The sequence below is a fragment of the Nicotiana tomentosiformis genome, chromosome 12, assembly GCF_000390325.3.
Source record: "Nicotiana tomentosiformis chromosome 12, ASM39032v3, whole genome shotgun sequence".
In the NCBI taxonomy this organism is placed as follows: Eukaryota; Viridiplantae; Streptophyta; class Magnoliopsida; order Solanales; family Solanaceae; genus Nicotiana; species Nicotiana tomentosiformis.
The window spans coordinates 2,308,231-2,332,426 of record NC_090823.1 but is presented as its reverse complement, the minus strand read 5'-3'; the positions used below and the strand labels follow the sequence as shown (position 1 = coordinate 2,332,426).

Below are 24,196 nucleotides of genomic sequence, written 5' to 3'. Positions count from 1 at the left end.
TTGAACTCGGGCATCGGGGAACGGATTCGTGGTTAGGATAGACATATACCTAATTGCCTTGCTTGGTTGATTTACAGGAATTATAAATGCGTTCTTGTTGATTCTAACTCCATAGACATATAGGCGTTAGGTTAGCTTGAATAGGCGAGTAAGAACTCGACAGATTCTTATGAGCAATATTAACCCTGTCAACCAATAAGCTAAATAAATTAGATGGTCAATTCAATTTAAGAATACAATATGATTGCTAGATAGCCCATAACCCTAGATCGTTTTCATTACATTGATATCATAAAAAATCTGCTCTTTCTCTGTTCAAAGTTCATTATTTATATTTTTTTATTTAATTAGTTTAGAATAAAATATTTTTAGGTTTAATTCTTGTTTAGATAATTAGGATAGTCTAATTTAGTTAATAGTTAATCATAAGTCCTCGTGGGTTCGACATCCGACTTTTAGTCACTTTATTACTTGACGACCGCGTATACTTGCGTGAGTGTGTTTGGTCGCAACAAGTTTTTTGTGCTTGAGCAACACCAACTGGTGAACTTCTTCTCTTCAGTGCTTCCCATCTATCCCAAGTACATTGTTGGGTCAAGCCTTGAGACTGGCTCATCGAGTAGGGTGTTCTCAGGTTTGGAGTTTGATGGCCAACAACCTGTTGAGATGGTTGAAGAGGAGCAAGAGAATGCTAGCACACAGGAAAAGGGTAGTTAGAAGCCATAGACAACATACAGAACAGAATAATGACAAATACAGAGACATAGGAAGTTGGAGATATATTATAAGCAGCCTAAAAAGGAGAAATCTGCGACAGTAAGCAAAACAAGCTAATTTACAGGCGGTGAAGGAACTCCTAAAAAGTGAAAGCATGCACATTTTATAGAGACATGTGATGGTCTTCCGAACCATAGCAACAAGCAATGTTTCAGCAATCACACATGAAGGTAAAAAAACTCAGAAACCAGAACCAGCAAAGAAGACTTAAATATAGTTTTATGACAGTGAAAATAGCTGATAAACTAATCACCTGTGCAGTCATCTGCTGTGGTAATGCTGACGATGTCATACGTGCCTGAAGCAGATTCAAGCCAGAAAAGGAAAACTGTTGTCTCTCCAAGACACTTCTTACATTGGAACCATCCAATGATTCAGTAGGCAAATCCTGAGTAGCTGCTGAAGGGCCAGTGTGGAACAAGGGATTCATTGTGTTTTGTTGTCTCTGCTGACAAACAGGAGTCTGCATATGGGCTGTAACTGCAACTGGAGTTCTATATACATCCCTGGACGCAGATGGAAACATTCCATATTCATTGCTAATTGAAGAGTTTCCGAATTGGAACTGTTGTAACTGCAGTATATTGGGAGAAGATAGTCCACTCTGAAGTACAAAGGTTGGAATAAGACCATTTCCTTCTGGATTGAGAGCGGGAGATATTGCATCTGTTAAGACAGGCGGTTGCAACAAATTGGTTCTAGCAGGCTCAGAAGCACCGCCAGTCTGCAAACTTGCCAAATATATTCCTGGCCAGAAATCATCCGCCAAATAAGAAGCACCTGTTTGAGAGATTTCACATGGATTAATCACTGCTGTCGTGTTCTGTACATTGATTGATGCAAGATTTTTTCTGTCTTCAGTTTCAGCAGTAATCATTGGATTCATTTCATCATCTATCTCAGTAAGATCTAGAACATCACTGTGGGCATTTGAAAGCCCATCAGAACCTCGCTGTGAACTATCTTGAGCAAAGTCAGGGGTTTTATCCTTGGGCTTCTCAGTATGGTCATTACTTTCCATAATCGCCTTCCATGAACCAACTGAGGATATCATGACATCTATGACATCATCACCCACCTCTTTCAAAACCTTTAAAAGAAAAAGAATATTACTTCTAGACAGGTAATTTGTGTAAAGCATAATACAGCATTCCACTTGCCTTGAACATATCTTGATCAATATGAATATCAGTGAAACACACATGCTGATTACAATGAGCGCCACGATGGTCTCCTTGAATTTATGTCGACATAGTTTTCAAAGTCAAAACACTGCCAAGAAAAGCACAAAGAGTGCAAACCCGTAGTAAGATCAGGTGAAATGGTGAAGAAATAATGACTAAAATAAGATATCACATATAGTCCGCATAATCTGCGCCCTTGAAGCTTCTCGCTGGGATTTTCATAATTCAGAACATCTGTCAATGCTGATACGAATCTATAAGATTCTTCAAGATTTGCCGAGGAACCTATACATTAGATGTCTGTCTTATGGAGGATCAGCCACGTCCATATTTCTAACAGATTAAAGACCTCAAATAAAAAACTAATGACAGACGAAAAGTAGAGGCAAGTTTCCAACATGCATGCCAGCTATAAAATACTCTAGCATAAGAGATCGGATAATAATTTATTTTTAATCACACAAAAGGGCATGCACCTGAAGATGTTTGCAGGAATTTCCTTTCACTGGAGTTTTAAAACGTCTGAAGCTGTAAAAGCGAAGAAACAGTAATCAGTAAATTTAACACACTGCAGCCAGCATCAGAAGAAGTTGAAAGGAAACGAAAGAAGCGTATCTTTTTGGGCAAGGGCTAGTAAAAGAGGTAAATACACTTGGACTCCCCACAGTTAATTACAACTACAATGGCTCACTGTTTCGAAATTTAGGCTCTTTAATTGATGACCAACTATCTGTTTGAAATGACCAATGCACCCTTATTGAAAACAAATTATGTTGATGCAAAACAAATATGCTTATAAATATGCAAGGAAGTACCTTATCTCAACCATTTCTTTGCCCTCATTCCTAATTCACAGACCAAAATTTTCATAAACCAAGTAGTCCTTATTCATTTAGAAAGTCTAGAGTTCAGACTAATGGAGACAATTGTCCTGAAACCCTAAAACCTTAAGGTGTATATATTAAAGTAACTCAGATCAAAATTTCACACAATTAAGATGATTCTCTCTTTCTACATGAGAGCTGACGTTTTATCTTTGATATGTTATGATCAAAATAAGTTTAAAAAACATAACATAGCCCATCAACTTAACTAGAATGGCAGAATAAGGTCCAGTAGGTTCCGTTTTCTTCATTACTATTTTTTGGACACTTTTTCTGATGATAATTGAATGGTACTGTATGTCAATCATGAGAAAAATTTATCTGATGACCTTGTTGGATACCAGAGTCAAATGTGCGATAGATGATCCTCACGTGCCCATCTTCTCAGATAATTTTCTGATTTAGGTTCTTTTTCCTTGTTTCAGTTGGCATTGACAGCTTTGCATAGGGCTAATGCAGTGCATGGCATATTCGAGGTGCGTGGGGCATCTTAGAAACACAACTTGTGTCATCAACTTACTAAAATGGCAGATTCCTTCTTCCTCCTTTTATTTGGGGGGGGGGGGGGGGGGGGGGTTCTTACCAACCTCTAATAACCGAGGATACCAAGATGGCAGCCATGTCATCACAGAAGAAAGCACAAATAGCAGTGTCATTTTGACTTTTGCGATAATGAGGGGGTGGAAAGAAACATAAACAGGAGCACAGAAATTTTTGTCTTTTACTATGACGATAAAAAAAATGAAGCTAATCATGCATATCAACTTCTTTTATTAATCATCATCAAACAGAAGTGGACAGAGGGGAAAAGAAAAAGTTACACACACTTCAAGATAATGCCATTTCATATAGACAGCCTTATCAATTTCCGAAGTAACAAAGATTAGAAGCATACCTTATGGGGCAATTCAGAGAAATTCTTGATGGCCCCTCAATAATCTCAGAATCTGCATAAACAAAGTAGTATATTAATCATTTCTCCTTAAAAGGATTTCTCTTCAGACTTTCAGTTGGGGGATGATGGGAATGGTGAACTTGAACAATACATCTAGTCAAGCGAGCTAAGAAGAACATGTAAAAGTCAGTGTAAAAATGCCAAAAACTTTGACAAAAAGATCTCAGCAGTAATTTTTCTTCCTGTGAAAAAATACAATAAGAGCAAACCTGGATCAACGGAAGAAACAGGAGGCTGCTCATAATCAGGGAGTGTGGCCTCGACAGAGGTAGAGATCTCACTCATGTAGGCAACAGCTATGATATAATTTCCTTCACAATGAACACAGAGAAGAGTCAGTATTATACAGTTTTTTTAAATAATAAAAATGCCGGAACGTATTTTCAAACATACCGTTAAATTGGCCCACAGCTTGAAGAAGATTCATTCCAAATTTAAGCATTTGAGATACAGGAGTTGGAAGCTGAGGTCCAAGGTCCTACCAAAACAACATAAAAGTAATTTGAGCCCCAATAAGACATAAGACATCCCTATAGAAACACATCTCCAAAGTTTTAGCAGTAACAACCATTAACTCAATATTCCTCTTTCCCACTGCCGTCCCATTTAGGAGAAAGCTGCACAAGTGAAATGAACGGCAATCAGAATTGTCAGAGGAATTAACCTGTCAAATATGAAGTCAATAAGCGGACATCATTTCACTCAGTAAAAGCTAAAAGATTTTCATACTTCACTTGAGGAGGCGTTATAAGACATAGTGAGGTCTCCAGATTATCTATTTGTGCAACAAATAATCTCTGCAGATAAAAGGAAACATAAAAATGAGCCATATTTTCCTGAGCTAATCAAGGTTTCCAACTTTGAGGAGTTGCTGGAACGAAAAATAAGAAGTCAAGAGCAATGAACTGATGAATAACAAAATACAGGTAATGAAAGCACACGTAATGTCCTCAATCAATACTGAGACTCTTGTGTACTTGCTGCAAAGGGAAAAAGATACAAAGGTGTAATTTATGATAATATGTAGAAGTGTTCTTACTGCTTTCTCTCCTTTAGAAAGATTTGTATTCTTCGTTATTTGGAAATCATTCACGAAGGCACCAAATCCAGGCTACAAGATTGACAAAAAATATGGCATCAGTATCACCAGCAATACAGTTACACTAGCTCACTGGCCACCCGTAAGGGGCTGTGTTTTAAGTTACTACCTTGGCTTCGAGGAAACAAATTATCTGACCCATTTTCAGCCGTGGATAAAATCTGCAAATTTGCACACAAGCAAGTGACTGAAATGTAGTTAAGCACATATTCCAAGGAAAAAATTGAACTAACCAAGTAGACTCAACTATGGAAAAATTAACCTCTAATCGAACAGTGGAAGAAAGCCATGAGATATACATGTCACAACACCAAATAACAGCTAGCAGCAAATGCTGAATATGAGTAAACTATAACTTAGTGGCTGTAACATCAGACAATTCCTGAAATGCATACAGAAATATAGGACCCAGCATTTTGTATTAATTTAACTATTTATTGAGTATCACTAATAAACCAATGACCGCAATACAGTATGAGTAGGCACACTTTGACCACTCAATCATTGTACCGATCTCTCCACTTTGACTCCTCTGTAGTTATTTAAATAAGTAAACTGATAATGTAGCCAGCATAGGTACATCAATGATATTCTCTACCATCGTCGAGGACCTCAACAGAGGCAGAAATCCAAAACTAAGGGCTATACCATAAACGGCACATGACATTTTGTATTAGTAGAATGAGTTTTTGAATTAGCATACTCTTTTTAGCTGCTTGTTAATATTATAAAATTACTTTAAGCACCTTTAGGTCTCTCCTCTTTTTCTATTTTCCTACCCTTCTGAGATGGATATATCGTCAGAACTAATTCCATAGAATTTCTTAAGTCCTGTTTAAAGCCCAATCACTCTAATTCATTACAAGGTCAGCTAGCCAATAGGATATTTGACATAAGTAGGGAGCCTTATCACCTCTCTCCTATGCAGTCTGGTACCATAAGTGCAACTACAGTATTTTAACACCCAAGGTGAGCTTGGAGATTTTGTCCAAATAGTATAAGATCAGTGGGCAAATAAATGAAGAAGGAACCAAGTTCATCGTAGTTAAGATATAAGAAATAAAGTTTTTGATAAAGGATGTAAGAAATAAGGTTATGCAAGAGAGTTGCTGAAAGTGAAAACAATCTAAAATTTTGATGAAGTACCTCGTAACCAAAAATTTTCCCTTTAGTATTAATAAATCCTCCATGATTGAAAAGGAAAGGATACTCCCTTCCATGTTTTTTATAAGTGGTAGCCCTTTCATGTAATTCAAACAAACTAGACTCCAAGACCTCTTCCAGGCTCAGGAACAAAATGATTCCTTAAAAGGAAATAGAAACCTTTTTTAATAAGGGAGGGAAACAGAAATAATCAACCAACATAAAACACTATGTCCCTACATCTTTAGGATAATCCCTCTTGCATGAACTTTTAAGTTAGAGAAGTGTAGCATAAAAATGCAACCTCTATGGTCAAGCTTCAAACTAGACCTTTTTCTTGTAAGGGAAAAATGGGATTTGTTACTTTCACATGTTAGGCATTAGCCTTCAGTGTTGCAATATCACTTACTCCCTCCGTTTCAATTTAGATGAGGTACTTTGACTCCGCACGGAGTTTAAGAAAAGAAAAAAAAAAGACTTTTGAAACTTGTGGTCTTAAAAGCTTAAGGGGTAAAAGCTTTGTGGGGCATGACATTTGTGTGGTTATAAAAGCTTCTCAATTCTCATTAAGGATAAAATGGGTAAAATAAAGAGTTTAAAGTTGAATTATTTCCAAATTTAGAAATGTGCCATTTATTTTGGAACAGACTAAAAAGGAAAGTACATCATCTAATTTTATAAGTGGTAGTAGCCCTTTCATGTAATTCAAACAAACTAGACTCCAAGACCTCTTCCAGGCTCAGGAACAAAATGATTCCAAAAAAGGAAATAGAAACCTTTTTTAATAAGGGAGGGAAACAGAAATAATCAACCAACATAAAACACTATGTCCCTACATCTTTAGGATAATCCCTCTTGCATGAACTTTTAAGTTAGAGAAGTGTAGCATAAAAAATGCAACCTCTATGGTCAAGCTTCAAACTAGACCTTTTTCTTGTAAGGAAAGAATGGGATTTGTTACTTTCACATGTTAGGCATTAGCCTTCAGTGTTGCAATATCACTTAGTAAAAGAATTGCCAAAATGGTAATGTGAGTAGAAGTAATAATAACGAAAAATAAATGGATGATATACAAGATTCTTCAACCGTAAGAATTTAAACACCAGCTAAATTAAACCCTCAAGTAAAACCACAAATATTCTTATGAAAATTAATCTTTGATATATAAGGCAAATTATTAATGTGAGATAATTTGACCAAAGCATAAAAAAGATTCATAAATTCAGATGCCATTCAAGGACAAGATGCTTACCTTGACATTATTGTCGAAATAATTGTCAGAGAACTGCTTGGTTCAGTTTTAAAATCTAATGTACTGCAGAAGCTGCTAGAAATCTAAACATGCGAACAGGAAAAGGAAAAGAAAATCAATATAAAACTAATTTCAAGAAGCAGAGATAGGTAAGCAAACATAGCAAACCAGGAAGCTTTATCAACCTCATTTGCAAGATTACAAAGTTCTTCGGTATCTTTCTCTGTAAACCACCCGCTCTGACAAGCATTCTATCATATAAAGAACCAGGTCAATGGAGAACTGCAGGAAGTGCCAATAACGAGCATTTTTATGGCAGTCAAAGTGGTAATCAACAAGCTCAAGTATGTCTTGAAAAATACCATATAGTTTAATAAACAAACAAACCACCAACCTAGGCATAGAAGTTTACAGGGTATTGCATTCACAATAGTGAACGATAGAGCTCGAACAATGCACAGGAGAATTTCATTGGAGGGGGAAATATTTATCCGACCAATCAATTAACTGAGTCTCAATCCTAAACTAGTTGGGTTCGGCAATACGAATCAGAGCTTCTTAGCACTTGGGCCACCACATAAAAGCTTCTATCCCTCCTCTATCATTTCTCAATTTGGAATTTTGGACCCATTTCCAATATATGTAAGTAATTTGTCTTCTATGACAGATGAATATTCTCTAAAATAGAGGTTCTCTGCACCTACACTTATCCCTAAATAAACTTAAGGCTTAATCCAAGAAAAAAACAAATAAGTCTTAATCCCATAGGTTAGTGTCGCATATATGGATCCTTTTAACTCCACTGTATTCTATTTTTAGCTATATCCACATTAAAACCTCATAGAGATTGCAGCTTGAACCAAATTGATGACTTTGGACCAAATGGAGAAAGAAGATGGGGATAACAGAACGGAGATTCCCTTTGGTTAGTTGGAGGAAATTGCCACCGCAGAAGAATTTCGTGGAGACAAAAGTCAAAGGTTCTGTGGCTTCATAATGGACATAAAAATACGAGTTTCTTTCATAAGATGATGAATGCTCACAAAAGGTACTACAACATAGATAAAATGGAGATTAAAGGAGAACTGGTTGATAATCACGCTAGGGTTGAAAATCATATACTGGATGTTTATGGAAACTTGTTTAAGGAGGAGGAATTGAGGAGACCTGATTGGTGTGATAAAAATCTGGTCACACTGGTATGAAAGAGAATGGCTCCAGAGCCCCTCTGCTGAGGAAGAAGTGCTTAAAGTCACTAAAGGTGTTGACGATAAAGCACCCAGGCAGGATGGAATTACTATAGAACTACTAATTCATCAGCTAATATATTCCCAGAAGTCGAAAACTAAGTGATAAAAATTTTGTGAAATCTTCTAAAACCCTTCCCAAACTATACAAGCTTCTTCCAAAGCATACGGCATTCTGGATGTAGATGATAATACATACACAGATAGATCTTATATATATCGTAGAATGAAGTACCACATGGGTGAATATATATATATATATATATATATATATATATGAATCCAAATCTGCCGAATCACTCATGTTATGATCTTCTACATCATGGGTCTTCCCGTTCCACCACTGGCTTATGCTCTTAGCCATTTTCCAAAAATGATGTGCATCTTGAAGAATGATATTATGGATACATTCGAACATTTCTTCTTGAGAGGATGCACGGAGAAAAGCTCTTACGCAACCTTTATTGCACCCGTACCTAAGAAGCTGGATGCAAAGGATGTTAGATATTTTAGGCCAACTTGTTTACCGGGAAGCATTTATGAAATCCTCTCTAAATGTATAATGTGGAGCATTTTGCTCGAAAGGAACCAAAAGATGCTTTTATGGAAAGAAGAAAACACTTATTTAGTTACCAGCAGTATTCAATATCTAAAAAGGTGACGTATGCTGTTTATAAAAACGATTACAATGTAAGTTTAGACATTCTGGACTCCTCGGAGGTTCATAGGATTCTCTGCTTTGTAATGGTTGTTCACATTCAGTACTAGCTTGGCACTGAATGTTACCAGTAAAATTTCCCTGTAACACACATTCTTTCAAAATTTATCACATAAAAGTTGACTAGTTTCCAAAATTACCTTGACAGAAATCATAAGGACCATGACATGTGCTAGCATTGAGGAATCACAATGGCGTCTGCATATCTAACATCATGAGATGAATTTAGCAAAAGAAGAACTTAAACTTCGGTTATTTATCTGATAAATAGGTGAACTGTTACAGATAGGAAACTATGGCCTAAATAAGAAAATTTGCGCACTTGGGATTGAAGAGTACATAATCTTTGCAACCTGGATTATACAGATCACATGGTTTGCAATCAGTCAACGGATTGCAGCAATTCACAGCTCAATCAGAACAACATCAATAGATTTAGAGCAAAAACATGATTGGAAGGGCGATACTGCATGTAAATTAACTTTCTCAAACGAACTTACAAGTCTTCTATAGTAGATGAAAAACAATGTGACTGATCAACACAAAGGAAAATACAATGTGATTAACAAAAGAGCAATATACAAGTCTTTTATAGTTCTATAGTAAATGAAAACAATGTGATTAACAAAAGAGAAGCATAATTTGGGGTACCAACACCGAAAACGCATGAAGGTTTCATAATATATTAGGATATAACCAAAAATGGCACACCAGAGCCAGCAAATATGAAGGTGTTTTTAAGAACCAAGTTTTTTTTATCTCTAACTCCTATGGGATAAAGATGTCACACCGTCATCGCCAAGACATCAATAAGGAAATAAAATATTTACAAAAAAATCATCACTACCACTTTCCTAGCTGATTTGACACCACATAGAAGAAAGAGACTCATATTCCTAATTTAACCGCAGGATTCTGAAAGAGATGGAGGAAATAAAACTATTTTGCATGATGAAATACCAATGTGTCACTCTTGCGGACAACGAGCTAATGAGAATTAAAAGAGATATCACACGACCTTTAGCCTTTCATTCCAATTGGCAACATACTGAAATATTACATGAGAGCATAGCAAATGCGACATTTAATACCATAATAGATTGGTCAAGAATTTCCATTCAGAACGAAGTTTCAAATACTACATAGAAAGTCCTCTGAACAAGCCATATATCTGATAAGCTCTTCCTCAAAAATAAGGAAAATATTAGGAAGTAATTGCCTACTTCTTTGTTTATATGTTTACTTGTGTTTTGGTTAATGCGTTTAGTAGTTAAAAGGTAGTTTTATATCACTAGGGAGCATCTTCAACTTAGAAAGGTGGATTCAAGATTTAAGCCAGTTAGGTGCAAAATACATGCACTCATTACTCTTGTGTGACAGTGGAAGCGCCCACGCCTACCATCAATAGCCTACATCAACCACTAGTAATGAAGTCTTAGAAAACCATCAGGAAATAAAACTGCTTTAAAATTCATCTATCTGCTTCGAAACAACTAAAACTCTCAAGCTGAATAAGTAGCCGCACATTAGACACCACATCCACATTCTTCTAGGAATAAATTGTAATCATAATTAAGCACAAATGCACAATACACTATGTAAAATGCATCAATATCCCCGTATCAAAAAAAACATAAAAATTTAAATTGTCATACTTTTAACATGCAATGGCTAAAAACTCGAAGAAAAATTAGTAAGCACCTATATAAATTTTTGAGAGAAAGTAAGCACAAAATATATATTTTCTGAACGTGAGCGCGAAATACTCAAATACATTTGAGCAAAAGAACCTAGATATAATGCAGAGTACAGAAAAGATGTGCTAATATGCCCAAAAACCAATTTATGCATGAAGGCTAAAACTAGATAGAAAACTGAGTAAAAACCCAGATATTAAGCACAAAAAGTATTTTTCCTGAAAGCCCAACTAAAATTCAAAAAAAGAAAGCAAAAAAACTAGATAACAGTACACTAAAAATGCAATAATATCGAGGGCTAAATATCTTTTTTTTATAAAACTAGAGATTAAGCAGAGTATGCGTTAAATGCAATTATTTGCTCAAACAATAAACGTGAAAGCTAAAATTCAAAATAAAAAAATCACCAAAAACGTAGATATTAAGCACACATTTGAGTGCACGAGCGCTATAAAGTAGCATATTACATGTAGTAAAAATTATAAGGGCATGCACGGACAGAGGCGGTGCAAGAATTTGAAGCTTATGAGTTCGGAATTATAGTCCTTTTAAGTGACTGGGTCCTAAATTAATAATTTGTACATATTCAATGGAACAAAGCAACTAGGTTCGGTCGAACACGTACTTTTTAATAGCAATCACTACAAAAGTAGCGTATTTATGTGTTTCCGTCTTAGAAGATTAAAGAGCAGCCCGGTGCACTAAGCTTGGGTAAGGGCCTGACCACCAGTGGCGGAGAATTACACTATTTTGCTAGATAATTTTTTTTATTTTATATATATTTAATATACGTTGACTCCCCTTAAATTTTCGATGTATCTAATTATTTATATTTTGACACCCCTCGATAAAAATTCTGGATCCGCCACTGCTGACCACACTGTTTACACGGCTCGAACCCTTAACCTCGTGGTCACATGACAGCAACTTTACCAGTTGCGCCAAGTCTCTCCTTCTTCCGTCTTAGAAGATTCAAGAAGAAAAATGAGAAAAAATCTATTAACGCGCGAGAGCTAAAATTCAAAATAAAAATCAGCAAAAACCTAGATATTAAGCAAAAAAAAAAATCACCATTTTTGAACGCGCGATGGCTAAAAACCTATAGTATATTATACCAAACAACTGTAGCAACTACAAAGAAGGTTCGAGAAGGAAAATGGACCTAGCAAGTGAGAGGCAAAGCTGAATGAACTGCTGAGGGTCGATTTTAGGCTGAGAAAACGCGTGCATTGCTAATCGATCAACTCCGACGTCGACGTCGACGCCGGCCGCCGGTACGGAGTTCACCGTCATTATAGTTTTTGGTGGTACAGTCGTTCAGATATTGGCAATGAAGAGTATATATGAGAAGGTGGTACGAAGGAAAAGGGCGGGATTTAGCGAGATATTTTAGCAGGAAATTTTAAATAGTACATTATTCTTTTCTCACTATCCTACGTGACACTTTATTTGTGAATATCTTTTATAACTTGGGTCGGTTAATAGTGAAATTGTTTTTACTTTTATATGTTTCTTTTGTTTTTATTTTTTGTTTTTATTTTCTTGACGAGGTACCATTAGTGGATTTGAGGAGGAAAAACTGCCCACCAAATAGTTAATTGGATTTATGATGTCATTTATGTAATAGCTTTAATTGGATTTATGATATCACCTATGTAATGACACGATTAATATTAGGAGAGATGGGATGTTTTTATTTATAAGAAGGTGACGTTCTATTTTTGTTACGGTAAGCCATCACTATTTGGAATTTTACTTTTTTTTTTATAAGGTTATTTGGAATTTTTCATCTTTCTTAGATTTTCTTAATTAAATCGCTTTGAGGGGAGATAGAGCGTAGTTATTTATACAAATTGAAAATCGGGTTAATTTCACATATGACCACTAAGCTTTATCCACTATAATAGTAAAGTCATAAAACTAATTTTTGCCACATCAAATTAACCGAACTATACTAGCCATAACATTAAAGTCAGAATGTAGTGCATGAACTAGGAGAGCAGTATTTGGGCTTCAATTTACAAATTAAACACAACACATTTTCCCCAATAACTGAATGATAACACTGAAACTAGGTGTCTGTACTTTAAGGTGACCACGGAAGCAAAATCAGTCACGCTATATACATCCTCACCTACATGCTTGCCCTAGTTCTACTGCATTCCCGAAGAACGATCAGGTAAAACGCCTGAGATATCTGGTGCATTGGCTGGTGTTGTGGATGGATGATTTACAGGCTGGGTACTATGAGCGCCTCTATTAGCCAAAAAGACTTGCAGTTGAGGCGAAAGATTAGGTGGGACAGATGGTCTGGGAGATTGAGCTTGTTGTGTTGGCTGAAGTATGTACTGATTCAGTGCTTCAGAATAAGCTCGTCCTGAGAGGCTTCCACGCATACGGCCTGTAGGGCGCCAGTTAGGATCTAGCTGGGAATCCCCGGAACTATCTGTCCTTGTGACTGGTGTTGTGCCTCCTGTACTCCCCCTCTGGTCCTGGGCCAATGGTGTCCTAAACCCGTCAGAATTCCCAGGGAGTACTGGAGATGCAGCTCTAGGAGTCTGGACAGGCCTCACCACCTGTGTGGTTTGCTGAGTAGCGACAACTCGGGTGTGTTGTCCGCCAGCAAGACCTGTTGTCCGAGTAACACCTTGTGAACTTCCTTTCTTCAGTGCTTCCCATCTATCCAAAGTAGCTTGTCGGGTCAAACCTTGAGACTGGCTCATCGGGTAGGGTGTTCTCAAGTTCGGAGTTTGATGGCCAACAACCTGTTGAGATGGTTGAAGAGGAGCAAGAGAACGCTAGCACAAGGAAAAAGGATAATTAGAAGCCATAGACAGTAGACAGAATAAAGATATATGCAGAGACAAAAGGAAGTTGGATATATTATAAGCAGCCTCAAAAGAAGAAAATCTGTGATAGTAAGCAAAACAAGCAAATTTAGGCGGTCAAGGAACTCCTAGAAAGTTCAAGCAAACACGCCCTATACAGACAGGTGATGATCTTCTCAACCAGAGCACACGCAATGTTTCAGCAATCACACCTGAAGGAAAATCTAAGAGACCAATACCAGCCAAGAAAGACTTACAGTTTAATCACAACTTAAAAGATATAGCTGAAAAATTATTCACCTGTGCACTCACCTTCTGTGGTAGTGCTGACGAAGTCATGCGTGCCTGAAGCAGATCCAAGTCAGGAACGAAACACCGCTGTCTCTCCAAGTCACTTCTTACATTGGAACCATCTAATGAAACAGTAGGCAAACCCTGAGTAGCTACTGAAGGACCAGTATGGAGCAAGGGATTCATTGCGCTTTGTTGTCTCTGAGGAACAAGAGTCTGCATCTGGGCTGGAAGCGCTGGAAGAGCCTGAACTGCAACAGGAGTTCTGTTTGCATGCCTCACTGCAGATGGAAACCTTCCATATTCGTTGCTGATTGCAGAATTTCCAAATTGAAACTGTTGTAACTGCATCAAATCAGAAGAAGATAGTCCACACTCAAGTATAGAGGTTGGAATAAGAGCATTTCCTTCTGGATTGAGAGCGGGAGATATTGCATCTGTCAAAACAGGTGGTTGCAACAAGTTGGTTCTAGAAGGTTCAGAAGCACTGCCATTCTGCAAACTGGACAAAGAACCTGATGTCCCTATTCCACACGAGGACATATACATTCTTGACCAGAAATCGTCTGCCATATCAGAACCACCTGTATGATTGATTTCACTTGGATTATTCACAACAGTTGTGTTCTGACCATTAGAGTGAATATTAGGGATCGATGGGAAATTTTTACTGTCTTCAGTTTCAGAGGTAGCCATTGGATTTATTTCATCATCTATATCAGTAAGATCCATAACATCAGCGGGGGTATTTGAAAAGCCATCAGAACCTCGCTGTGGGCTATCTTGAGTAAAGTCAGGAATTTTATCCCTGGATTTCTCAGTATGGTCATCACTTTCCATGATTGCCTTCCATGAACCATCTGAGCTGATCATGACGTCGGTGACATCCTCGCCGACCTCTTTCAAAACCTTTAAAACAAAATCAATGTTACTTCAACAGGTAATTTGTGTAAAGCATAATACAGAATACTAACTTGCCTTGTCCATATCTTGATCGATACGAATATCAGTGAAACACACATGCTGATTACAATGAGGACAACGCCACGATGGTCTCCTTGAATTTATGTCGACATAGTTGTCAAAATCAAAGCACTGCCAAGAAAAACACGAAGAGAGCAAACCAGTAAGAGTAGGAGAAGTGGGGAAGAAATAATGACCAAAACAAATATCACATAAATTCCGCACAAGCTACGCCCATGAAGCTTCTCGCTAGGATATTCTTAATTTAAAACATCCGTCAATGCTAATATGAATCCATAATCTTCGTGAACAGTTTTTGAGAAACCTATATATCAGATGTCTTTTGGAGGATCAGCCATGTTGCTAATATGAATCCATAATCTTCGTGAACATTTTTTGAGAAACCTATATATCAGATGTCTTTTGGAGGATCAGCCATGTCCATAATTTTAACAGATTAAAGAACTTAAATAAAAGCTAATGAAAGACGAAAAGCAGAGGCGACCTTTCAACATGCATGCCAGCTATAAATTACTCTAGCATGGGAGATTGAATAATTATTTATTTTGGATCACACAAAAGGACATGCACCTGAAGATGTTTGCAAGAATGTCCTTTAACTGGAGTTTTAATACGTTTGAAGCTGTAAAGGCAAAGAAAAAGTAATCAGTAAATTTAACGCACCACAGCCAACATCAGGAAAAGTTGAAAGGTAAAGAAAGAAGCTAAGGGGCTAGTAAAAGAGGTAATTGCACTTGGACTGCCCAAGGTTAATTACAACTATAAGGGCTCTCTGTTTTGAAAAATTAGAGTTATACCACCTCTTAAGTTGACGGCCAACAATCTTATGAAATGACCAATGCACCCTTATTTATCAAAAGTAAATTATGTTGATGCAAAACAATACACTCTCTTTTATGACAATGGTGTTCGGGCCAGCTTTCGCACACCTCGGCTATTCTACCGGGTATCTGCTACCCCCCACCGGTAAGGATAAGAAATATGCTTATAAATTATGCAAGGAAGTACTTTATCTCAATCATTTCTTTGCCATCAACCCCAATTCACACACCAAAACTTTCACAAATGTAAGCATGTTCCTAAATGGATGAGGAAGAGGATTATGATAACTCCAGGAGTCCTTATTTGTTTAGAAAGTCTAAAGATCAGATAAATGAAGACAATCATCCTGAAACAATAAAAATCTTAAGGTACATATATTAAAGTAACTCTAATGAAAATTTCACAGCTAAGGTGATTCTCTCTCTCTTTCTAGATGAGAGCTAACTTTTTATCATTGATATTTTATGATCAAAATAGGTTTAGAAATACATAACATAGGCCATCAACTTACTAGAATGGCAGAATAAGACCCACTAGGTTTCTTTTTCTTGCATACATTTTTTTTGGGAGGGGAGGGGGGGTCTTACCAACCTCTAATAACTGAGGGTACCAAGATGGCAGCCATGTCGTCGTAGAAGAAAGCACAAAGAGCAGTGTCATTTCGAGTTTGAGGTAATAAAGGAAAGCACAAAGAGCAGTGTCATTTCGAGTTTGAGGTAATAAAGGGGTAGAAAGAGAGAAACGGGAACACGGAGATTTGCGTCTTTTACTATTACCATCAACAATGAAGCTAATCATGCATATCAAATTTCTTTTATTAATCATCATCACATAGCAAAGAAGGACAGAGGGGAAAAGAAAAGTTACACACATGTCAAGAGAATGTAAGCCACTTCATAATGACAGCCATATCAATTTCCAAAGTAACAAAGATTAGAAGCATACCTTATGGGGCAATTCAAAGAAATTCTTGATGGCCCCTCAATAATCTCAGAATCTGCATCAACAAAGTAGTGTATTAATCATTTCTCCTTATAAGGTAGGGGTAAGGTCTGCGTACACACTACCCTCCCCAGACCCCACGGTGTGGGATAATACTTGGTATGTTGTTGTTGTCCTTATAAGGAGTTCTCTTCAGACTTCCCATTTGGGGATGGTGGGAATATAGAACTTGAACAATACATCTAGCCAAATGGGCTAACAAGAACATGTAACAAACTCAATACAGAAACACCAAAAACTTTGACAAAAAAGATCTCAGTAATATTTCTTCTTGTGAAAAATAGAATAAGAGCAAACCTGGATCAATGGAAGAAACAGGAGGCTGCTCATAATCAGGGAGTGTGGCCTCAACAGGGGTAGAGATCTCACTCATGAAGGCAACAGCTATGATATAATTTCCTGCACAATGAACACAGAGAAGAGTTAGTACTATACAGTTTTGGAAAAAAAAAAAAAAGCGGAATGTATCTTCAAACATACCATTAAATTGGCCCACAGCTTGAAGAAGATTTGTTCCAAATTTAAGCATTTGGGGTACAGGAGTTGGAAGCTGAGGTCCAGAGCCCTAGCAAAAGAAACATAATTTAAGTAATTTGAGCCCCAGTAAAACATTAGACATCCCTATACAAACACATCCCTAAAGTTTTAGCAGTAACAAACCATTAACACATTACTCCTCCACCCCACTGCCATCCCATTTAGGAGAAAGCTGCACAAGTGAGATGAATGGCAATCAGAATTGTCAGAAGAATTTAACATGTCAAATATGGAGTCAATAAGCCTACGTCATTACACTCAGTAAAAGATAAAAGATTTTCATACTTCACTTGAGGAGGCGTTATAAGACATAGTGAGTTCTCCAGATTATCTATTTGTGCAACAAATAATCTCTGCAGAATAAAGTAAACATAAAAATGAGCAATATTTTCCAGAGCTAACCAGGGTCTCCAACTTTGACGAGTTGCTGGAATGCAAAATAAGAAGTCAAGAGCAATGAACATATGAATAACAAAATGCAGGTAATGAAAGCACACACAATGTCCTCAATAAAAACTGAGACTCTTATGTGCCTGCTGCAAAGGAAAAAAGATACCCAAATGTAATTTATTGTAATATATAGAAGTTTTCTTACTACTTTCTCTCCTTTAGAAAGGTTCGTATTCTTCGTTATTTGGAAATCATTCACGAAGGCACCAAATCCAGGCTACAAGATGACAAAAAATATGGCATCAGTATCACCAGCAATACAATTACACTAGTTCACTGGACACCTCCAAGAGATGTGTTTTTAAGTTACTACCTTGGCTTCCAGGAAACAAATTATCTGACCCATTTTCATCCGTGGATAAAATCTGCCAATTTGCAGAAGCAAGTGATTTTGTAAGAAAAAGAAACCCAAAATTAAGGGCTAAACCATAAGGCACATGACATTTTGTAAGTTGAATGCGTTTTTGAATTTGCACACACTATTCAGGAACTTAGTAATATGATAAAATTGATTTAAACATCTCTAGGTCTCTCCTCTCCTCTTTCTGTTTTCCTACCCTTCCGACATGGATATACTGTCACAACTAATTCCTGAAAAAAAATTATGTCCTATTTCAAACCCAAGCTTTCTAGTTCATTACACTGTCAGTAGCTCATAGGATATTTGACATGAGCAGGCAGCCTTATCATCACTCTCCTATGCATTCTGGTACCATAACAGCAACTGGAGTATTTTAACAACGAAGACTTGGAGATTATCCAAAAAGTAGAAGATTTTTAGGATAATCCCTCTTACATTAACTTTTAAGTTAGAGAAGTGTAGCATCAAAAATACAACCTCTAAGGTCAAGCTTAACACAACACCCTTTTCCTTTGAGGGAAGAATGGGATTTGTTTCTTTCACATGTTAAGCATTAGCATTCAGTGATACAGTATAACTTAAAAGAACTTATGCAAAAATAGTAATGTGAGTAGCAATAATAATCAACCAAAAAGAAAGGGAAAAAATACAATATTCTTTGCCCGTAAGAGTTTAAAACACCAGTACAATTAAACCCCCAAGTAAAACCACAAATATTTGTTATGAAAATTAAACTTTGATCTATAAGGAAGATTATTCATGTGAGATAAGTTGAGCATAGCATGAAAAGATTCAGAAGATGTCGTTCAAGGACAAGATGCCTACCTTGACATTATCGTTGAGATAATTGTCAGAGAACTGCTTGGTTCAGTTTTAAAATCTAATGTACTGCAGAAGCTGCTAGAAAGCTAAACATGCAAACATAAAAAGAAAACAAAATCAATGTAACATCAATTTCAAGTAGCAGAGATAGGTGCACTAAGCACATAGCAAATCAGGAAGCTTTATCAACCTCGTTTGCAAGATTACGAAGTTCTTCAGAATCTTTCTCCGTAAACCACCCGCTGTGACAAGCATTCTATCAAATAAAGAACCTGGTCAATTAAGAAATTGCAGAAAATGCCAAGAACATGCATTTTTAAGGCAGTTAAACGTTGTTATCAACAAGCTAAAGTATGTCCTGGAAAATACCATATTACTTTCATAAACAAACAAAGCACCAACCTAGGCTTAGAGCTTTGCAGGGTATGTCATTCACAATAGTGGAAGATAGAACCACTCGACCCAATTCACAGGAGAATTTCATAGGAGGAAATCTTTATCCGTCCAATAAATCTACTAAGCCTCAACCCTACACTAGTTGGGTTCGGCAATATGAATCGAAGCTTCTTGGCACTTGGGCCACCACAATAAGCTTATATCCCTCCTCTATAATTCTTCTATTTGGACCCACTTCCTTCCAACATAATAAGTAATTTGTTTTTTATGGCAGATTAGGGTTCTCTAGAACTATAGGTTCTCTGCCTGGACATCGCCGTTGTTAAGAAGAAAAAAAAGGTTCTCTACATGTACACTTATCCCTACCCGGACATAATATAAATGTAAGAACAACAAATAAACCTTAATCCAAGAAAAACAAATAAGCCTTAATCCCATAGGTTAGTATGGCTGATATGATCTTTTACCTCCATTGTTTTCTATGTTTAGTTAAATCAACGTTGAATCCTCGTAGAGATTGCAGTCTTTTGGTACGAATTTCTTTCATGAAATTTTAGGTGTACTTCATCCCTTTTTAGCCATTCAATCCTCATGGTATCGTACCAATGGATTTATGTATTTGGAAATCACATAGGACATGATCAAACCATCTCAAGCGACTTCTCATTTTACCTCTATGTGTGCTACTTCCACCCTTTGTCTCTAATGTGGTCATTTCTAGTCGAATCTTTTAACTAAATTAAGCTTAATTTGACATCAATTGCATATAATACCAGTAGAACAACCAAATAACTTGACGGTAGTCTATTTTGAAGAAATGAAAGCTGAACCATCACTTGCAATGTAGGTGATTGAGGAAGCTAGCAAAACACACATTCTTTCAAAATTATCCCATAAAAGTTGACTAGTTTCCAAAATTACCTTAACAGAGATCACAAGGACCATGACATGTGCTAGCATTGAGGAATCACAATGGCGTCTGCATACCTACATCATGCGATGAATTTAGTAAAAGAAGAACATAAACTTCGGTTATTTATCTGATAAATAGGTAAACTGTTACTGCATAAAAAAAAAAGATAAATAGGTAAACAGTTACAGATAGGAAACTATGGCTATAAGAAAATTTATACATTTTGATTGAAGAGTACATAATCTTTGCAAACTGGATTATACAGATCACGTGGTTTGCAATCAGCCAACGGATTGCAGCAATTCACAGCTCAATTAGAGCAACATCAATAGATTTAGGGCTAAAACATGATGGGAAGGGCGATATTGCATGTAAATTAACTTACTCTAAACGATTTTACAAGTCTTCTATAGTTCTATAGTAAATTGAAAACAATGTGATTAACAAAAGAGTAACATACTTTGGGTACCCACAACAAAAGCACAAGAAGAAGGTTTCATACTACCCTAGCATATAACCATATATGTCACACCATAGCCAGCAACTCCCAGCATCATAAATCCTCCTTGGCCAAAACCCAAGTGTTTGACAGCCAAGAAGACTGGGATTTTCACTGAAGTCATAATCTGCCAACCAATGAACTCACTTCACTTTTGGTGTTAACTATTCTATTTTTGTTTGGCAGCCTACCAGTCTCGAACTCTTGACCTAGTGGCATGAAGAGGACTCTTTCAACATTTATGAACAAGAATGGCCGGTCTTTTGGTGTTAACTATTCTAGTTGTTGTACAATCAGCAGAATTAAGAAAACATCATTTACAGATTACCCATGAACTAATCTTTAGAAAATTACTGCTCCATAACCCAAGTTAACATTATAAGAACTAAGAATGAAAAATGCTTTTTCGATCAAAGAGAACCAGGTTAGATGAGGTGATCATGAGCTAGTTGATTGGCACTTGAAGGTATATTATCGAAACCAATACTCTAACCCCCCCTACCCCGCCCCTCTTCCCACCCACCCACATCCCACCCTGGGACCTAGGTATGGAGCTTAAGGAATGAATAGAGTTATTCCAACAAAGTCACAATAAAGTTAACATCAGAACAAACATTAACAGGTTAGAACCCTCTAAAGTAATTGAGGGCAGCGCTCCAAAAGTTCCATTTTGTTCTCAACTTCTCATAGTTATAGTATCATAAATAGCAGGATCCAGAGGAAATTATATTGGCAATCTCATATCTAGATTTAAAATTAGTTTAATTTCTCCACTGATAACAATGCAGAGAAGCTTCCAGTTATTATCAAGTGTCGCTATCTGACTAAAGTTTAATTGGAGAATGTTACTGGAATGCAAGGATAAATGGCATATAATATGATGAATTAAGAATAATAAGAAGAGGACTTTCATTGTCCTCTTTCTAAATTATTGGTAAATTTGAAGCCTATATACGTGAAAGTTTGAACTTGTTTAAAATATGCTAAATCATACTTCATGACAAAGAATTTTTTTATAGTGGGCGAGAATGAATGAAAGGCATACAGACTCTAGAAGGTTATACAAACACAAAGGTTGTATAGACTTCAAAGGAAGCCAAAGGACTAAGCCACAAGAAAGTTAACCACCATCATAATCAGGAAGTGGCAACTAGAGAACTGACTGTTTTCTCAGTTTCAGAAGTATTTTCAAAATTTGAAACTGGTAATTATTAGGTTTTAAAAAAAGCACAACATGTATCCTGATTTAACATTAGCGCTTTATGCTACACAACTCATAATCAGATCAATGAAGTTATTGCAATATGATGAAATCAGCATCATGTTACAAGAGTACCTGTTTCACCAGTAGAGGTAAATCTTGAGCTTTATTTGGAACCTCCTGGTTTGCAATGGCAAAATCAATGCCTCTGCATTCATCAAAGATCAGTCACTCACTACTATAAACAGCTTACATCAACCACTACTATTGAAGTCTTAGAAAACCATCTAGGCAAATAAAACAGCTTTATAATTTCATCTATCTGCTTCTAAACAACTAAAACTCTCAAACTGAATAAGTAGCCACAGATTAGACTCCACATTCTTCTCGGAATAATCGTGTTTTATTAATCACAATTAAGCACAATACACTCCATAAAATGCATCAACATCCAAATTTACATACTTTTAACACGCAATGGCAAAAAATTCAAAGAAAAAATGAGTAAGCACCTACATATTAAGCACAACAGAAAAATTAACGTGAGAGCTAAATATTCAAATATATATGAGCAAAAGAATCTAGATATAATCCAAAAATCGAAAAGATGCGCTAATATCCCCAAAAAACAATTTATGCACGAGCTCTAAAGATATAAGGAAAATTGATTAAACCCCCAAATATATTCTTTGGGTACATGATAATTGGCATTAGGTAAGCAACATAAGAAACCGACCCGCGAACGAGCCTAACTTGAACTTGTGCCATGACTGATGGCATGCGGGATAGGACGTCGCTGCCCAAGCAGGGATCTAACCTAACACATGCCACTCACATAGCATATGTTCCCTAAAAGCATGACTAAAATTCAAAAAGTTCAAATTTTAAGCACTAAAAGCATTTTCCCTGAGAGCGCGACTAAAATTCAAAAAAGAAAGAAGCAGAAAACCTAGATATTAAACAGAGTACACTAAAAATGCATTAAATCCCCAAAAAACTACACACGGAGGCTAAAATTTCAATGAAAAATGAGAAAAAACTAGAGATTAAGCAGAGTACCATAAAATGCAACTATTTGCCCAAAATAATTAAGGCACGAGAGTTAAAAATTCCAAAAACAAAAAAATATATGATATTAAGCAGAAGATTCATTTTTGAATGCCCGAACAATTATAAGTAAAGATACAAAATAACAGAAAAATTTTACAATAGTAGCGTACTTATATTTCCGGCAAAGAAGGTTCAAGAAGAAAAATGAGGGGGGGAAAACCTATATTTTAACCACAGTTAAAAATGCAATAATTTGCACAAAATATCAAAGCGCGACAGCTAAACATTCAAAACAAAAATCAGTAAGAACCTAGATATTAAGCACACACAAAAAAAGCACTTTCTTAAACAATTTGACGTAGCAATTACAAATGTAGCCCATTTATGTTTACAGCGTAGAAGGTTCGAGAAGAAACATGAGAAAAAACCTAGATATTAACCACAATACACTAAAAATGCAATAATTTCCACATAATAGCAAACACGCGAGAGCTAAAAATTCAAAAAAAAAATCAGCAAAAACCTAGATATAAAGCACAAAAAACACTTTCTTAAACAATTTGAAGTAGTAATTACAAATGTAGCCTATTTATGTTTACAGCATACAAGGTTCGAGAAGAAGTACCTAGCAAGTGAGAGGCAAAGGTGAACGAACTCCTGAGGGTCAATTTTAGGCTGAGCACAAACGTGCATAGCTAATCGATCAACAACGGCGGAGATGCGGAACGAGTTTACGTACGATGCGCTGCTTGCCCTATTATTAGCTCCGCCATCAACTCCAACGTTGACGCCAGCCGTCGGTACGGAGTTCACCGTCGTTCCGGCCATGGCAGTTCCTCACTATCCCTCTGTCCTAATGGGTCAACCCGTTTTCAAGTATAGATACACTATAAAAATATACAGGAATATAATGATTTAGTTACAAATACACCCCTTATTTTTAAAATCAAACATGTACACCCTTCCTATTTTTAAAATCAAACATGTACCCCCTTTATAATCTATATTATGAAAATCTACACAAATATAATTATTTAGTTACAGATATACTTAATATATTCTAAAATCAAACACTTACGCTCCT

General features: G+C 36.5%; 2 protein-coding genes across 5 annotated transcripts; both read right to left on the bottom strand.

The window, feature by feature from the left end:
• Nucleotides 1-1,730: 1,730 nt before the first annotated feature.
• Nucleotides 1,731-12,789, bottom strand: LOC104105686 (E4 SUMO-protein ligase PIAL2-like). 3 transcript variants are annotated; one of them, XM_009614053.4, is made up of 14 exons: nt 12,119-12,789; nt 9,400-9,465; nt 7,480-7,545; nt 7,295-7,377; nt 5,009-5,060; nt 4,840-4,911; nt 4,530-4,597; nt 4,369-4,417; nt 4,194-4,278; nt 4,010-4,111; nt 3,741-3,792; nt 2,438-2,489; nt 1,938-2,049; nt 1,731-1,867 (listed from the first exon to the last, which is right to left on the bottom strand). In XM_009614053.4, exons 2-13 carry the CDS (start codon nt 9,436-9,438, stop codon nt 1,987-1,989), a joined length of 783 nt encoding a protein of 260 aa, XP_009612348.1. In that variant the 5' UTR covers nt 9,439-9,465; nt 12,119-12,789; the 3' UTR covers nt 1,731-1,867; nt 1,938-1,986. The 3 variants fall into 3 exon arrangements, with proteins under 3 accessions (XP_009612348.1, XP_070048076.1, XP_070048077.1); XM_070191975.1 differs by lacking the exons at nt 7,295-7,377; nt 7,480-7,545 and adding an exon at nt 5,162-5,233 and having other exon boundaries at nt 5,009-5,086; XM_070191976.1 differs by lacking the exons at nt 1,731-1,867; nt 1,938-2,049; nt 2,438-2,489 and adding an exon at nt 3,055-3,387.
• Nucleotides 12,790-12,896: 107 nt separating this feature from the next.
• On the bottom strand, nt 12,897-23,983 carry LOC104105687 (E4 SUMO-protein ligase PIAL2-like). 2 transcript variants are annotated; one of them, XM_009614054.4, is made up of 16 exons: nt 23,738-23,983; nt 22,198-22,270; nt 20,371-20,436; nt 19,244-19,309; nt 19,057-19,139; nt 18,184-18,235; nt 18,016-18,087; nt 17,706-17,773; nt 17,544-17,592; nt 17,364-17,448; nt 17,181-17,282; nt 16,827-16,878; nt 15,630-15,681; nt 15,054-15,170; nt 14,085-14,984; nt 12,897-13,754 (listed from the first exon to the last, which is right to left on the bottom strand). In XM_009614054.4, the coding sequence occupies exons 1-16, from the start codon at nt 23,938-23,940 to the stop codon at nt 13,110-13,112; spliced, it is 2,685 nt and encodes an 894-aa protein (XP_009612349.1). In that variant the 5' UTR covers nt 23,941-23,983; the 3' UTR covers nt 12,897-13,109. The 2 variants fall into 2 exon arrangements, with proteins under 2 accessions (XP_009612349.1, XP_009612350.1); XM_009614055.4 differs by having other exon boundaries at nt 14,097-14,984.
• Between the last annotated feature and the right edge of the window lie 213 nt (nt 23,984-24,196).

Bases quoted from the DNA above. Each gene is read 5' to 3' on its own strand.
- LOC104105686 (XM_009614053.4), bottom strand. From the start codon at position 9,438: ATGCTAGCACATGTCATGGTCCTTATGATTTCTGTCAAG. The intron at 4,418-4,529 runs GTATGAAAATCT...TCACTTGTGCAG, and splicing joins ATAACGCCTCCTCAAGTGAA to CTTTCTCCTAAATGGGACGG. The intron at 4,279-4,368 runs GTTGTTACTGCT...TTGTTTTGGTAG, and splicing joins AGAGGAATATTGAGTTAATG to GACCTTGGACCTCAGCTTCC.
- LOC104105687 (XM_009614054.4), bottom strand. From the start codon at position 23,940: ATGGCCGGAACGACGGTGAACTCCGTACCGACGGCTGGCGTCAACGTT. The intron at 17,283-17,363 runs GTATGTTTGAAG...TTCATTGTGCAG, and splicing joins AGCTGTGGGCCAATTTAATG to GAAATTATATCATAGCTGTT. The intron at 13,755-14,084 runs GTGAATAATTTT...TCCTTGTGCTAG, and splicing joins CACAGAAGGTGAGTGCACAG to CGTTCTCTTGCTCCTCTTCA.